General features: G+C 33.0%; 1 protein-coding gene across 1 annotated transcript in view; it reads left to right on the forward strand.

Moving 5' to 3' along the window:
* LOC143081023 (uncharacterized) overlaps positions 1-18,887 on the forward strand; it is a 38,071-nt gene that overhangs the window by 818 nt on the left and 18,366 nt on the right. Inside the window, exons 2-9 of the mRNA XM_076257257.1 lie at positions 1,938-2,008; positions 5,864-6,094; positions 7,107-7,181; positions 8,835-8,945; positions 9,552-9,752; positions 11,123-11,206; positions 12,350-12,409; positions 12,953-13,006. Coding sequence (XP_076113372.1) covers positions 1,949-2,008; positions 5,864-6,094; positions 7,107-7,181; positions 8,835-8,945; positions 9,552-9,752; positions 11,123-11,206; positions 12,350-12,409; positions 12,953-13,006 — 876 coding nt within the window. The 5' untranslated portion in view covers positions 1,938-1,948. The remainder of the gene's footprint in view (positions 1-1,937; positions 2,009-5,863; positions 6,095-7,106; positions 7,182-8,834; positions 8,946-9,551; positions 9,753-11,122; positions 11,207-12,349; positions 12,410-12,952; positions 13,007-18,887) is intronic.

Consider the following 18,887-nt stretch of genomic DNA (forward strand, 5'->3'; position numbering starts at 1 on the left):
ATCAATTGCATCACACAATAAAATATATCATTCATGATGACACGAGGTCCCAAAATAAAGTGCACAGGTGAATTAAATAAAAACTTGATAAAAATCGTGCTTTCATGATCCTAGCTGATAAATGTAATTATAAGTATTGAATGCTTCTTTTTGTAACTTTATAGGGTTGTAAAAGCGTTGACCGTGGGCACATTTTTAGAATGAAGCGCGGAAGCTTCATACAAAATGTACTTCGGTCAACGCTTTTACACCCCAATAAATTTACAAAAAGAAGCATTCAATTCTTAAATAAAAACAAATTCTTATCATTAAGTTTTGGCGGTACATCTTTAAAGTTATGTCTGTCATTTATGTGTGAACATATATAAAAACAATGGCGAAAAGACACAGACACCAATGATGCTAATTTGAAAAAGACGCACAATCATATGATTTTTTAAAGCCTTTTAAAATACGATATTAAGAAATTCTATGACTTAGAAAAAGACATAAGCAATTTGAGAGCCGATGTCTGCATACCGGTCTTTCTGTTCTTTCGTATATTGACTTAATTTTTGTTATTGTTTTCAATATTTTGGCAAGTTTCCAATTTCAACAATACCAGAATTATTACCATATACATTTAACCCATATATTAAGTTTAAATGACGATTCACTAATGCAAAATCAAACAAAAGCGACGATCCCTAATATAAATATTGTGAAATATAAAACAAGCCATTACATAGTTAGACAATTACATAGTTGCTGACTTGAAAATCAATTATCAAGGATAAAAAGATAAAAGCAGTTTAATGGTAAAACATTAACCAAAATTGTATAACAGTATAATCAATTAGATTAAAATATCGAAATTTAAAAATTCAATTGATAACTTGAACCTTTTTGTCTTATCACAACGAGTTTTTATTTCAAAAATATTTTTCCTTTCGAAAATACGTTTATGATACAAGTTGCTTTCAATACAGTTTGTAGAAGATTTCTCTTCTCAGGTCAAAAGTACCAGGATTATAATTTAGTAGGCCAGACGCGCGTTTCGTCTACATAAGACTCGTCAGTGACGCTCATATCAAAATAGTTATAAAGCCAAACAAGTACAAAGTTGAAGAGCATTGAGGATCCAAAATTCCAAAAAGTTGTACCAAATACGACTAAGGTAATCTATTCCTGGGACAAGAAAATCCTTAGTTTTTCGAAAAATTCAAAGTTTTGTAAACCGGAAATTTATAAAAATGACCACATAATTGATATTCATGTCAACACCGAAGTGCTGACTACTGGGCTGGTGATACCCTCGGGGACGAAACGTCCACCAGCAGTGGCATCGAAATTTGGCAAATAAATGAATTCAAAGATGAATATCATACTTTTATTTTAAATGTTATAAAACAGATAATTTGTTGTAGAACAAAAGATATATAATTGATTTCTCCAAATAGCTAGGTAGGCGCAAAGATATTTACTGTCATATTCAAATTATGACTAACATGAAAAGTCAACTTAGATGATGTTAGCAAATTTGAGGAATTATATTAAACAAAATAAGAATAGCATTGCAAACTATAACAAATTATCTACCAAAAGTTTGTCGATGTAATATCTTTAAATAACAGATGAACTCGGGTAGATTCTGTTTATTCTTCGGAATCAGTTTAAATCTAAATTCAACTTTTTCTTAAGCGACTTCCGTTTCTGAGTGAAACAAATGTATGGAAAGATGGTCATATCTACTTACAAAAAATAGGATTATGTATTATGGAGAAGACTTCATAAGTATGATTTACTTGTGTCTAATCCATTTTGCTTCAATTCAGCAAATACAATATGTTTAAACTAAACAAAAAATAGGAGGGAAATGATTAAATACGAATATTCCCAGTTCAACACTTTTATAATGAAACCATGTTCAACTTGAATTGCGTATAATTATTTTGCAGAAAATACCATCATGTGTTGGAGTGAAAAAGTTAGCAAGATTCTATTGATTGTGCTGAACATCCTGTTTATGGTAAGCTCTGTCATGATTATTTATAACAGTAAATTCGTAACAAGCTACCTAATAAAATATACACAAACAAACATCCATTATACTAGTTTTGTCTGGTAAAAGGAAGGTAAATCACCTTATCCTGCAATCAGCCATCTATTGTGCAAATAACAGGTATACAAATAAATTATTGCTTTATTCGTCTCTTATTACCCCGCTTCCATGTTGAGCACGAGGTAATGTGGATTTTTCTTTTCGGCGGTCCGTGTTTAAACTGTCAATTTCATTGAAAATTAGAGGCAATAATTTACATTTGAAAACGAAATGTTTAAGAGTTGGGTGTAAATTTTAGGATAAAAACAATATATTTACATTGAAGACCTGTTGGTGACCTTCTGCTGTTGTCTGTTCTATGGTCGGGTTATTGTCTCTGTGACACATTCCCCATTTCCATTCTAAATTTTACATTGTCGGAAAATATATAATTTATTTGTACTCGCTACGAAACATGAGAAAAGCTCGGCGGAGCCTCGCTTTTCGTCCTGTTTCTAAAGCTCATATTTATACTCGCTACGAAACAGGAGAAAAGCTCGGCAGAGCCTCGCTTTTCGTCCTGTTTCTAAAGCTCGCACAATTTTTTTTACATTTTCCGACAATGTACATATATTGTATATTTAAAATGCTTGTTCAATACGTTATCAATGATATATATGAGGAATGGATGAATGGAGGGCTGTTTAACGTCCAGTAGCAAATTAGATGTGTATTCAATACAAAGAACATGTTATTTTTTTTTCAAATCAAACTTTTATTGCTATATAAATCAACTTATACGATTTGTGACAAAAACAACGTGGTATAAATGTGAACGCTAGTTTGTACTAGACCGACACGCCGTGCCGGAATTTTAATGCTAGTTCACAATGTAGCACAGTGCACAGGAAGGTGCTTCAGAGCCGACCATTTTCTCTTACTCCTTAATGCCTCAAGCACAACAGAGAAGCAGCGAATACCAATATTAGAGTATTTGATTTTATAGGCGTTAAAACGAAAATTATTCTGTTCAGTAAATTTGTGAATTTGAATTAATAAAAAAAAAAAAATGGTTTATTTAGTCTTAACCATATTGACAGTTTGAAAACCAGGGCCAAAACCTAACAGAATATACACGTGGATATCACGTCCAAAACATAAAAAAAAATGTACTCGAATATGTATATCATATATGTACAACATACGGCCCAAGTATAGAATACGTTTAAGTAGTTCCGGCAATATTCGAAATATCCATACGCCAATACTTTAAATATGTTTAGGCGCGCAACAATCTGAAGGCATAGTTCCGGCGATAATCGAAATATTCATTCGCTGAAACATTAAATATGTTTTTGTGGGTCGGTGTTTTTGGGGGTTAACATAACAGCTGTTAATATGTCAATGTGGATAGGGACTAGCATGAGGTTGGATACTCAATTAAATAGTCAGCAAGTTTACAGGTCAGCAGGTCGACAGCTCAGCAGGTCAACAGGTCAGCAGGTCGATAGGTCAGCAGGTCGACAGGTCAGCAAGTCGACAGGTCAGCAGGTCGACAGGTCAGCAGGATAACAGGTCAGAAGATGTTTCATGTTATCCATAGATTATTAGTCATTAAGTCAGGATGTTGTGTAGAGGGAAGGTTTGGCACTCAGTTAAATAGTCAGCAAGTCGACAGGTCAGCAGGTCGACAGGTCAACAGGTCGACAGGTCAACAGGTCGACAGGTCAGCAGGGCGACAGGTCAGCAGGTCGACGGGTCAACAGGTCAGCAGGTCGACATGTCAGCAGGACGACAGGTCGACAGGTCAGCAGGTCGACAGGTAAGCAGGTCAACAGGTCAGCAGGTCGACAGGTCAGCAGGACGACAGGTCGACAGGTCAGCAGATGTTTCATGTTATCCATAGATTATTTGTCATTAAGTCAGGATGTTGTGTAGGGGGAAGTTGAGTACTCAAAAAAAATAGTCAGCAAGTCGACAAGTCAGCAATTGAACTGTATCGTATTGTGTTACTGCTTGTTGGGTGTTAGTTTCTTTTTTAAACAGTCACCATTGCTTTTCACTTTTCCATTAAACTAAATTAAAACCACTGAATTATATGTGCTTTCGCATGATAAATTTTATTACTTTTATTCACAGAACTCTGTATTCGTTGTAAAGCCTCAAAATTATAATTGTACATGTATTTATCTAATGAAAATGTTTAATGTTATTGCGTGTGTTTGGTCATCAAATAAATTCACCACAGTCCTTCGATTCCCTCTGCATGTGGATGATCGACAGGTAGACAGGTCGACAGGTTGACAGATTGACAGGTCGACAGGCCGACAGGTCGATAGGTCGACAGCGACATGTCAACAATTAGCTTGATTGACAGTCCGACAAGTCGAAAATGTAGCTATTTCTTTTTTTATAATTTTTAAAAGTTTAGGCAAACGGTTCTACAGATAAAAAAACATAAGCATCAACACATCCAATAACAGTATAAGCTATTTATAGTTTTTCATCTAATATATAAAAGAAGTGATTGTATATTTTATTTGAGAGGAAAAATTAAATTTCAACAAAACAAAACTCGTCAATTACTTTTTCTTTAAGTTTACAGTGGCGCTTTTTAATCCATTTTAGTTTATCTTTTATTGGCCGTTTCATTTTTTTTTCATTAAAGATTGCAATGTCCTTTAAAAATTTATGGAAAACGTCTCCATTTGAAAACCCGTATCTGTATCTGTAGCAAAATTCATTTAATATGTCACCGATTCTTTCATGTCTCACTCCTTTCATTGATTTGATTTTCAGTTTTGCAAGCCCCCATATGCCTTCAATTTCATTTGTGCAGGTTCCATCTTGTGCTTTAAATTCTTTACTGTGGTTTACAGTTTTATGCACAAATCCTTCCTTTTCCAATGTGTTATACGCCGCCCAACAATCAGAGTTAATGTGTGCTCCTTCGGCAACATTTTCCTGAATAATTGGTAACAAGGTCTTACGATCTCTTTTTTCCACTATTTGCAAAATCACTTTCCTTGACCCCTTCTCCACCATTCCAAAAACCCAGGTATCTTGTTTTCCTGTACCTCTGTGATATTTTCTCTTTTTTAGCAAATTGTTGACATGTCGCTGTCGACCTATCGACCTGTCGGCCTGTCGACCTGTCGGCCTGTCGGCCTGTCGACCTGTCGACCTGTCAATCTGTCAACCTGTCGACCTATCGACCTATCGACCTGTCGGCCTGTCGACCTGTCTACCTGTCGACCTATCGGCCTGTCGACCTGTCGTCCTGTCGACCTGTCAATCCCAACTTAATATGGCGATTAAACATAACTACAATCTTCAAATAATAAACCTGGAAAATAATTTAACTTGTATAAAAACCGATTTACTTCATTTGACTTAAATATAAGTCCGATGGTACTACAATTATGTAATTTGTATAAGAACCGATTTACTTCATTTGACTTAAATATAAGTCCGATTGGTACTACAATCACGTATTCTATACTTGATCCCAACATACAACGTAGTTCATATATATTGATACAATATACCCTTCCGAGATTAAAACAATTAATGTAAACCGAAAAGCAATCATATGAGACAGCAACTTATGAAAATTATAAGACTACAAGAAACTTCAAGCGGTTAAGGACAACCACATATAAAATATGAAATGGTTAAAATATTAAAGAGTGCTTTGAATTACATCCTCTCTACATTTAGTCAGTGGTGTACAACATTAGAACAAAATGTATGCATAGGTTAAAATGTAGGGTTTTTTAATTGATTTTCCTCTCTATAGTTTCAAGTCATCACTATATTCATTTATTTATCATTTACTTGTAGCTTCTTGGTTTGGGAATATTGATCCCTGGGTTGCTGATGATATTAAACGTCGACATTATCAATGACAAAATCTTACCATTGATGCAGCAGGTATCAATTGGTACATCTAACCTTGGTGACCTAGCTCAAGGTCTGTCGATAACCTTGATCGTCCTGGGAGGATTTGTGCTGATTGTAGCAACTTTTGGTGCTTGTGGTGCGTGCTGTCAGAACAAAGTGTGTCTGATTGTAGTAAGTATGAAAACAAAAAGAGGTTAATTTGAGTAAAAGGAGAAAGATGACAGACAAGAAAACTCAAAGATGATCATTATGCAACTGTTTATAATAGTTTTAGTAAAATTGATTTGCACGTACTTGTCCATTGAATTTCACTTTACAAAAAAATATATTGGTATATCTCCAGAAAGGTTGTTTGTTACGTTTATAGTTTCAGAGAAGTAAGAGTTAAACAAGGGAATACGATACAAAATGTTGAATTTTTCATAGCATTCCTAATTTTTAAATGATTTTTCATTTGCTGATTCCTATAAAATCATTTTTAGTATACGTGTTACTTATGATAATGATGTCTCTAATTTTTTGCCAAATTTGAGTTCTGCCTGCAATTTCACGGTTCAGAACATAGACTATTCTTTCAAGAAAAATACGCGGTGTATTTTCGCATTCAATAAGAGTTTGGGTTTTTTCTTCAATTGTTCATTGTCGACATTTTACTATTGCAACTCTCTGCTTCTAGCTTTTCCATTTCGTGTTATCTTCTAAATATGTTTCAAAACGTACTGTATGTGTTTTTTTATTTTTAACTTTTTGGCATACCTGCTGAAGTCTATTCAAGAAATACTGATGTTGGCATCGAATTAGGTATTGTTTATGATATTCATTCATGTTTTAGATATCAACAATTTAAATTAGAATAAAAACAGAATCAACAGATGTTGTTAACATGATAAATAGAGAATAATACATGGCAAAATCCGTATCACATGCCGTATCATCCCGAGATACCAATATCAGCCAGAGGGCTTTTTTTTAAATCTTTTTTATGCATGTTTTATACGCTTTATCCTATATTTCAACAGGAGAATATATATAAATTTTTTTCTGATCCCTAGCATCTTGGTTACCTTCAGTTCAACTTTTGTTTTGTTTTAAAAGCTTTAGAAGAACTGCCCGTTTGTGACGTCACATTCCAATATATTATGTCAGTTATGATATCTGAAAATAATCTTTCTCTGTATTCCAGTACGCCATTGCAGTGGGGATTCTGTTTGTTGGTAAACTTGTCATTGTGATACTGTGGTTTGTAATGAATGATACGGTAAGTTGGATAAATCTGTCATGTTGTAAAACACAAAATCGTATTATTTCCCTTTCATAGGATCAAATTCAAATTCAAGTTTGTAATCATTAAAATGTATGCTTAGTTTTTGGTTCCAGCCATTTTCAATAAAATATGATCGCTGTCTAGTTCATGTATACCCCCTGTTACCATTTATTCTGATTTGTATAATGTATAAAAAAAAATAGATGAAGGAAAACTCTAACCAAGTCTTATTATTTCTGAATATTAATAAAAATCATAAAATAGCATAAGCAGAAATAATAATTACGTTATAAAAAGTAGCTTCCTGAATCAGAAACTGTATAATGATAACTTAAAACTGATGAAAAATGGGAAACCACGTTGTTTTAAAATTGTCGTCACCTCAACAATATTTGATTTTTTAAGAACAAAGCAAGGTTAAAAAAAGAGGAAAATAGAAATAAGTATATTCAATTTTCGGTACATCATTTATAGACTCTTGTTTCCTCATTGTTTTTAGTTTTTGGTTAAAAAGAATCTCAATGTCGCCTTTTTTCGTAAGCATACAACAATGACACGAAAAAACAAGAGTGTGTCCCTAGTTCACGGATGCCCCAATCGGACTATCATTTTCTATGTTCTGAACCGTGAAATTGCAGGCAGAACTCAAATTTGGCAAAAAATTAGAGACATCATTATCATAAGTAACACGTATACTAAGTTTCAAGTTGATTGGACTTTAACTTCATCAAAAACTACCTCGACCAAAAACTTTAACCTGAAGCGGGACAGACGGACAAACGAACGAACGGACAGACGGACGAACAGACGGACGGACGCACAGACCAGAAGTCATAATGTCCATAAATGGGGCATAAGAATAGATTAGGAAAATTGCAAGTAAGAGTTATTTATTGTTACTGACACAAGGGCGGCAACACTGAACGCAGTTTAATATTGATACGAACCATGTTATTTCCCTTTAATCATTCGTTGTCCTATCATTGTATTTATGATTGAATCCTAAAAATCATAATTCCGCAGCAATGCAACGCCAAATCAGAAAGCACAGTTCTGAGAGTACATGCAGTTACGGAAAGTTAGTTCCAAGCTAATAACAACAAGTAAAAAATTATCATGTATATCAGACTGTTCAAAGCAAACATTGAAACAATTTCAAGATATGGTTAATACTTTCGAATAATGGAAGTTGATTCAAGCGTGTAAGTCAACTTTCTTATATTGACTGTAATTACAGCAAATGTCTGACAATGTTGCTTATCTTCTTCTCTTTTATTTCACTGTAATCTTTAAAACTACTGTCCATCAATTGATAGATAAAGATGCCAAGGATATGGTGAAATTAAGTTTGATAAAATTGAGAATAGGAATGGGAAATGTATCAAAGAGACAGCAACCCGTTCAAAGAGCAGATAACAGCCGAAGGCTAAAGATGTATATAATTATTATTTACGAAACAAAAATCTTACCTTTTAGTTTCCATGAACAAGTCACTGTTTTCATACCAAAGCATAATTTCTATCATAATAAAAAAAAAATGAAATAGTTTGAAATCTTTTTTATTGCGTTAAAAGGGGTGGGGTACCATATTAGCAACTCAATGCAAACCAAACAACTGATTGATACATTTTGTATTTTTTTTTACAGATTGTGAATTCACTGAAGTCTGAATTAAAGTCAGCGCTCCTGAACAAGTATAGTCATGACGATCTTACCTCCAGTGAAGTATCAACTTCTTGGAACTACCTCTTCATTAAGGTAATATTCTAAAATTTATCTACAATTCAATTGTGGAATTTTTTTTTAAACCGCTTGGCCAGTTAACAGAGTCGTCGCAAATATAAAGTATATACAGAATTCAAAAAAACATTCGAAAAAAATGTATAGTTGCTATAATCTTAAAGATAAAGTGATGCAGTGTATGATGTCAAATAAGACAAGTCAAATTTCACAGGAGCTTCTATGTTCTACTCATACTTTCTTATCTAGAAGTCCACCTTGAAATGATACTTTATGCAAACAACAGCATATCTATCAATCACTCGTTAGTTTCTTTAACTGTTTGGTATATTACTGCGCATTTACTTGTGAATTTCTATCTATGCTATTCAATTATTTCAACCTCTTTTTGAAGACCGACCTACTAGAAACCTTATCATTATGATTTAAATGATATATACTTATATTTTATATTAATGAGAATGAAAATATGCATACTTCAATGCATCTTCACTGTAACAGTATAACACTTGTAATAATATTTCGTTGCCAATAAGGATTTCATTTGTATAAAAAATTGCTTGTATGTTTGCGGGATGAAAAGAATATTTAAACAGTAATTTTAAAACTTCTTTACATTTCCAGCTCGAGTGTTGTGGAGTTGACGCCGTGACATCAGCAACAAATGACTTTGATTCAACGTCCTGGCAAACTGGAAGTCCAAACACCGACATTCCATTGGGCTGTTGTCCTGGTGTTACCATAGAGTCCTATCTGTCTGCTTCTGCAAAAAATGCTGGATGTCCATCAGGTTCAGGGTCAGCTCCTGTTGGTCAGTACTCTAAGGTAAGGCTATTTCAATCATGCAAATATGCAGTAAAGATCATAATCTCGTCTGTATTCTGGACGAACCAAATCAACAGCAGACGAGCAAAACAGTATATCACAAGACAATAACAAAAGCTGGGAACAAAGTCATATTTTATAATACAAGCAGCATTTAAAATCGAGGTACTCATAACTTACATTGAGTGCAAATTAAAAATGATAACAACACGTTATTGCGTTCGAGTTGCTTTTCTAGCCTTCACCAGGATCGCTCAAAGCCGAATATTTGACAGCCGAGGATGTATATGAATTAACGGGTAAAAACTACATATATATCACCAAACGATACCTTAAAATAGCCAAACCCATCTCAGGTCAACTTGGCCTGAGAGAGTTCAAACCTTAGTTTCTTTATAATTTCAAAATTTGTAAACGGACAATTTTAGAAAGTTTTGTTATTAATCATGTCAGTAGCGAAGTTTTGACTACTGAGCTGATGATACGCCCGGGGACTGATAGTCCAACAGCAGAGGTATCGAGTCAAACTCTTAGACTGTGGTGACATCATGCTACGCTTCTTTTTGTAGAGAAAGGGAAGTATGACAAGAATGATAACGCTGTATGGGGTTTGGTATAGAGCTTGTGCTGTACAAATGAAGAAAAAAACACGTTATCAATTGTGTGCGTATACATTCGTATATGTGTACTTGTTAAATGCAATTGACCTAGCTTATCTCATCAATTTTCCTTTACTTGAAAATTGTTGATTAATTATATCACCTTTTATGGTTTACTACATAACCATATCAAGTCGATTGATATTAATATATAATAAGTGTTTTATTTGTTTATACTTTCGTTGCCATGGTAACAATGGAATTTACCACTACGTTATTACATAATAATTCATTAAGATAATTTCTCTTGACAATGGATAAAACTCGAAACAATTCAAGGCGAAAAAAATAATGTCACAAATTCAATTTCCAATATAATTGAGGAATTTTATCTATGTGCGTATTACATGAAAAGAACAACAAGTTTTAGTCTTTATAAAAAAGCATTAAATTACATAGAAAATGAGAAATTTTTAACTTCATGTTTTTTAAAAGTTTACAATTAGATTTATTTTTACTCATTTCATTTTTGTATGTTGTACCGCTTAAAGCTAATGCAACACATACATACATGTATCTAAAACGCATAAAATTGTAATAATTATTCTAATTTTTAACACCAACATGGTTATCATAATATATCTCTGTGTTTTAGTATGCCATGAAGTCGGAATTTAATTTCTATCCACACCTTACATTGTATCGTATCCCTCATAACATTATTCTCACCTACAAGTTAAACTTTGACCCATGCATTGTTACTTCTTTCAGGGTTGTTATGATGCCGTTTATGACTTGATCAGAAGTTACACGATAGCTTTTATAGTGTTTTTGGTTATTATCTTATTGGTAGAGGTAAGTCAAATAAGCACATTTTTATCTTTCTGTGACAATGTTTTACTCTCGGTTTTACCCAAATTCTCAAGCAGTTCCAGATCCGATCTGCATAGTACCGGAACGAGATCGATCAATGTACGGAGCCGGGACTTTGATTGTATATGAAATAAGTTTTGGGATGTACATGAAAAAGAAAACTTCAAGAGTTCATACATTTTTTTAATAAAAATAACGAATACTAGGGTACAAATAAAGTTTTAAAAAAAAGTTGGAAGATACCAAAGTAATATTCAAACTCATAATATAAAGAAGATGTAGTAAAGTAGTATGATTGCCAAACATTCGTTTATTATTTTGCAAATAGATAAGCCGTTAGTTTTCTTGTTTGAATTGCTTAATGCATGTCATTTTGGGGCCTTTTATATTTGACTTTTTGCTCATTGTTAAAGGACGTACTGTGTCATTTTGGTCTCTTGCGGAGAGTTGTTTTGGTTTTCTGAAAGTCTTTTACAAGTATACTATGAAGCGCAGTTACCCTCAATTTTCAATGTAAACATATGAACAAATAAATTTTGGCTCAAAACCGTCTTCACATGTTTAAAAAAAAAAAAAAAAGACAACACGTTATCAATGTCATGCGTCCGAAACGCTTTTCTGGGGTTACATTCAGGAACGCTCAACACCGAATATTTCAATTTCGAAATCTGAAAAATAAGTTTTATTTCTGCAAATTTGTTAGTTAGGTTAAGTAACAATGACATCAAAGCACCAATTTTGTGTCAAGAAAGTTGTTTTAACCTACGTTCTAAATTAGAGTGGATGAACTGGTGACCTGACACTTGCATAATCAATGAAATTGCGACCATAATTTTTTTTTATGAAAAAAACATAAAGCCCCCCTTGAAGTTAAACGGTCGTTCTTAATCATCTTCAAATAAAATGCGCGATAGATGAGATGATGAATAAACGGACATTTAGATGCCTGTATACACCCGCTTATTAATACCGGGTAAATTAATATCATTGCAGTATAGTGCTATTTGTTTACTTGTCGTCAAATAGTTATGATATTTCACTACGCGTACAATTGCCAAGTAAAAGACCATTATTACACGTTACTTAATTTGTTCTTACAAAATATGTTCTATTTTCTTTACACAGATTGCCACAATAGCGAGCGCTCTTATAATATGTAAACGGGCTAATAAAGATCAAATAGTGTAATACATGTACGTCAATATTGTTTACTCTTACAGCATCTTTGAATTTGCCTTTAACATCACAGTTTTGCATTTTGGAAAACACTAATAACACACCTACTATATTTGCAAATATTATAGTGTTCCCTAAAACACCTCATCCCATAAAACAAAACGGATTATTTTATATTAAATTAAAGAACTTTACACATTTAGTTTGCACTAATTGTTTGTTTCTCATCACTAACAAATGTTCTTCGATATTCCGAATGTTGATTTTTATATAAATCTTGAAAATCAGTTTATTTATAAGCATTCCAAGCTTAATGTAAATACTATTCAAAGTAAATAGTCATAGTTGGAAATATTAATGTTTGATCCACTCGAATTCGCTCGAATTTAAAGCCTACCTTCAAAGTTTATATATGATGTAATTATCTGAATGATAGATCTGAAAATGTATTTCTTACTCAAAACCTGGACAAGAGAAGCCCTCGTGTATATTTTGATAGTTTAAAAAATGATAATGGTTGTAGTGTTTATTTTTATAATGATATATTTGCAGGTTCTCGGGATCACAGCAGCTATATCATTATGCAAAAAGACAGGTGGAAAGAGTGTATGAGGTGCTGCGAGAGCACGAACAAATGTCACACATTAAGACTTGCATGCGATATAAATACTCATGTTTATTTCTTGAATATATTATTTCCTAAACGAAATCTCACAGTTGTAATTATATTCTTATTAGGTAACATCTCCTAGGTTTGATTTGTCTTCTTATTCGATCTATGAGATTTTGACATTGGTAAACTACTGTTGCCTTTATGTTTAATGTTTCTATAATAAAAAGAATTATGTATGTAATATTAGTTAATATGACATCCTAAAAGAAGAAAACAGCAAATGAATTTGATGCTGAACCACCATTAGGATCTAGATATATTCCAAAGAAAGTGTCCTGGTATTAATATTTATCAAAGGTACCAGGCTTATCATTTGATAAGCCAGTCACGCGTTTCGTCTGAATACGACTGATCAGTGACGCTCAGATCAAAATGGTTAGAAAGCCAAACAATTATATAAAGTTGAAGAGCATTGAGGCCCCAAAATCCCAAAAAGTTGTGCCAAATACAGCTAAGAAAATATATGCTCGGGATAAGAAAATCCTTAGTATTTCGAAAAAATCATACTTTTGCAACAGTAAATTTATAAAAATGACCGTATAATTGATATTTATGTCAACACCGAAGTGCTGACTACTTGGCTGGTGATACCCTCGGTGACGAAACGTCCATGCGCAGTGGCATTGACCAAGTAGTGTAAATATTTATCAAAGGTACCAGGCTTATAATTTGATACGCCAGACGTGCGCTTCGTCTACATAAGACTTACCAGTGATGCATTTTGTCTGATGTAAATAAACCGTGTTACTATATATATTATTACTACCACTTGGCAGATACCTCTACTTGTAAACTGTTAGTCGACTACAATGTCATCAGCCTAGTAAGTAGAACTTCGGTAGGGGCATGAAAATACGTATATAGTTTGATTTGATTTTGTTGTTATAACATGACGAAATCATATTTGATTATCGAATGTATCTCTCTCATGCATAGCTCTGATTATGTGTCTAGGTTTTGATCAAACTTAGTCCCTTTTGCAATTTTTCAATTCCAATATTTTTATAATGCTTTGGATTTTCAATTATTTTGGCCTTGAGCAACACATAGAAGATATTATTTGTCAAAATGTGAATCTTTTATTACTGATCGTTCTTTCTATTTAATAGAATGAAAATGTTCCCTTTGCTACAAATGCGTTCATTTCTGACTACCTCGTTAAAGCAAAACCAAGAAATTGTAACCAAACTTCTTGGTCGTATGCATTTTAAGTTTGTTGATATCAATTTATATAGAATTATCTGGTCGACTATGAGGCAACCACAATACGAAACGCAACAAAACATTTCATAGGGCAAAACAGGTTTTTAATAAAAAGAGGACCGTCTACATGCCAAGTTGTAGACCAAACGCAGCACTGATCTTAAACAACATTATACTTCTAAAGTGGTAGATACATGTAGCATTCGGAAATGTTGTGATGCGTTACATTCAACGAACTGTTTCAATCAAATGTGGCTATAACAAAATCTCAAGACCTACACCAAAATCTTCCATCACTATCTATAACATTTTACAGAAATGTTAAGAAATTTCTACGGTTTACAATACTTTACGTAATGCTCAATTTAAAGGGTGACCACATCGTCTCATTAAACAGCTATTTTCCACTACAATTGATCTGAAAATACAAATTCCTTTTTTTTTTAACTTTTTTTTTTATTAAAAAAATTTATTTTATGAAAAACCACATTGATTCCAATAACAATTTCAGATATATTGATGATGTCAAGTTACCCAATAACTCACATTTCAGCTCGAGATTGCATCTCATATACATATCCAAATGATATTGGAGTTATTGATACTATCAAAAATATCACAAACGTGATAATTCTAACTTTCAAGTTGTCAACTTAATATTTCTCAGTAGGAACATACATATGGTGTATTCATATCACAATTTATATCACTCGAGCATCTTCGTAACCAACGTACTTCATAAACAGAAATAAAAAATATAAGAAGATGTGGTACGATTCCCACAACTCTCCACCAGAGACTAAAATATACAAAAATTCTCTTAACACAAAGACTGATAAAAACCAATACAATGTATGTAAAACTCTCAATTCTTTTTTTACAATGATTTATATCTCCTAAATGGATTGCTGAAATTTGAACATCGGAAATATACTGTTGCCTCAAATTTATATGTCATGTAAGAACAATTCTAAATCTTGAAAGAACCCCATTTTTTTTACGCCACACATTGTGCATTTGCTGCATCAAAAACTATATTGATATAGATAAATTGTTGGTGTTGCTGTCAAAAGCACTGTTTGGTATTATCAAAGTATAACACCGGTAATTTAAATCGGGTTGTAATGTCCACTTTAATTCTTCGGAATTTGTTACTGAACTGAAATGATATTGCGCCGTTTGATTATTTTCTCTTTCCTTTGTATTCAGATGGCGCTAACAAAAATATGAACGAGTGCCTTTGTTACAAAATAAAAAAAAGCACGCCATGTTAGGATTAATTTCATAACCGGTCGTACGATACCCTTATGGTTGTCAAAGTCGTTAAACATTCGTGTAGTAGTCATAGAAGTAGTATGCGTTCTATCGAGAAGCACGGGATAGCATCGATGAAAATGAAATTTTCAAGTTAAAATCTGTACACTTTTTTTCCCGTAACAACAAAATTTGTTCTGACAAACGTGATGGAATTAGTTCTATTGCCTTATTGTAATTTTTCAGTAGTAACTCATGGTACGGAATTTGTCTGTGTGTTTATCGTATTAAACACCTTTTTGTCCAATGTTTTAGTTATCTTTCTCATATTGTTTTGATATCTCAACATTTGTTTTTATTAATATTGTATATGTATTGTGTCATAGATCAAATTTGTTCGTTCATTGAATGTTTACTTGAGTTTTTATTAACTTTAAAAAATAAAGATGTGGTGTGATTGTTAATAACACAACTCTTCACATGAGACTAAAATGACACAAAAATTAACATCTATAGGTCACAAAACGGTCTTCGACAAAGACCACAATCTTCAAATATTTAATTAATCTCATCTGTTAATAATTATGTTGTAGCAACCGTATTGTTGAAATTAATCAATAAGGAAACAGTATTATCACTATAAAATGATGAGCTTTTAATAGATATTTTAATCAGATAACATGTCCTTGTGGAATAAACGAACAAATAAGATGTACAGTACATGAAGGGAATGTATCAAACAATTACATAAATGAATAAATAAGATATTGTGAAGTAGATTGAATGACTGCCTGCTACTAGGTGACATTACTGCAGAACTATCATGTAAATCCAAATAATGTATGACTTCCTATCATTTCTACTGGGACTTTCAGTGATTGACCGAATCATGACAAAACGGACAGCAATTATTTAGATCGATTGAACGTCACAGTTTAAGCTGAACTACAGTAGTATGACCATGAAGCTAGAGTTCAGATTCTTCCTCGTCATTAACATGCATGAAAGTATTTTTACTGGACGTTCAACCAGGCAGAAATCAACCAACAAAAGTATTAATGGGGATCGACTTCTCTGAAAGAGGATCGAAAGATACCAAATGGACAGTCAAACTCGTAGATCGAAAATAAACTGACAACGCCATGGCTAAAAAAGAAAAAGATACACATACAAATAATATTGCCCAACACACAACATAGAAAACTAAAGACTAGGCAACACGAACCCAACCAAAACCTGGGATGATCTCAGGTGTTCCGGAAGGGTAAGCAGATCCTGAAAGCATATATATAAACCTCTGACTTCAACTTTTTGATATCTTAAACACCCTTGCCTTACACATATAAGGCTTTGAGCATTCTCGATGAAGGAAAATCCAGAAAAACACACGATCGGACGCCTAAAATCTATTGCGTGTTGCTTTTTGTCAGTCTATTTTAAAGGTTTCCTTCAGTCTCTTCGATTTTTATGTAAAGAAAAATACTGCGATAAAAAGTACCACGTTCAAAGATCCACAAGTTCAGGATTAGTTCAATGGAATATCTGATACCGATATCAAGTTGTAAAGGAATGTTAAAGATAACACGGTGCTAAAAAACCTATATCAAACCAAAACTATGTACAAAAAAACTGTATATTTTATCGTATCACAAAACAATCCTAAGGAACTTTACCCGATGATATTAAAATCTAGTCTTTATTCATGCACCATTAAACTTATATTGGCTAGGGGACTTTTTATAATGGAATTCAATTTAACGATGACTTTTATGATGAACAACACAGTCTAGTATAAATGTTTATTCTGAGTTTGCCATTAACAAAATGCTGAAAAAATATTTTTAAACAAAAATATATCATTATATATCATTATGCTGTAAAATAATTTGTATATCAATGTCCATTATCTTACCCCCAATCATTTCTTTGCATGAGCAACTCGCACGACGGGTGCCACTATTGGAGTTGAAAAAAGTATCATAAGTACAAATCAATGGTCTTTTGATAGAGGTATAGGGTAGGGTTGAGATTTCAAAAAAACATGTTAAACCCCGCCGTATGTTTACGCCTGTCCCAAGTCAGGAGCTTCTGGTGTTTGCTAGTCTTGTATGATTTTTAATTTTAGTTTCTTATGTATATCTCTGAGTTTAGTATGACTTCCATTATCACTGAACTAGAGGCCAACTGAAGGACACCTCCGGATGCGGGAGTTTCTCACTGCATTGAAGATCCATTGGTGTACTTCGGCTGTTGTCTGCTCTTTGGTTGGGTTGTTGTCCATTTGACACATTCCCCATTTCCATTCTCAATTTTATTTATATCAGATAAGATTTCCTTGTAGTCTAAACGAACAAATAAGATTTACAAGAAGGGAATGTACCATACAATTATTTAGAATAAATAAAACATTATGACGTAGATTAATTGACAACTGCTTCTAGATGACAATACTGCAGAACTATCATGTACACCCCATTAATATATATATATGACTCTATATCATTTCTCCTGAGATTTTCAGTGATTGGCCGAATCATGACAATACGGACAGCAATTATGTAGATCGATTGAAAGGCACAGTTTCAGCAGAACTATAATATTATGACCACGAAGTAAGATTTCAGATTCTTTCTCGTCATTATAGTACATGAAAAATTATATTTTCTGGACGTTAAGCAAGCCACGATCAATCGACCATAGTATTTAGGGGGTCGAATTGCAGGAATGAATATATCAAAAGACTTTTTATGTTCTTATACACCCTTGCCTTACAAATATTAGGCTTTGCGCATTCCTGATGAAGGTGAATCCAGAAAAACGCGTGATCGGACGCCTAAAATTTATTGCGTGTTGCTATTTATCAATGTTCCTTCTATCCAATTTATATGTCAAGAAAAATACTGCTATAAAACGTACCACAAGTTCAAAGATCAATTACAAGTTCGATATTGACATGAATCTCAACAAGTTGCGAATTAGTTCAATGGAATATCTGATATCAATATCAATATCAAGTTGTCTTGGAATGTTAAAGAAAAAACCTATATAAAACCAACACTATGTATATATTATTGTATCACACAATGTTTGCAGCAGATTAAAACATTGCGAAAGAATCATACCCTATGCTAATAAAATCAAGTCTTTATTCATGCACCATTATACTTGTAGTGGCTAGGGGACTTTTTATGATTGGATTTAATTTACGGATGCCTTTTATCAAAAACAAGTATACAGTCTAGCATATATAAATGTTTATTCTGAGATTGCTCTAAACAAAAACAGAAAACAAAAATATATCATTATGCTGTAAATAATTTGCATATCAATGTTCATTTTCTTACATCCAATCCTTCC

This window comes from Mytilus galloprovincialis, chromosome 6, assembly GCF_965363235.1.
Source record: "Mytilus galloprovincialis chromosome 6, xbMytGall1.hap1.1, whole genome shotgun sequence".
Lineage (NCBI taxonomy): Eukaryota > Metazoa > Mollusca > Bivalvia > Mytilida > Mytilidae > Mytilus > Mytilus galloprovincialis.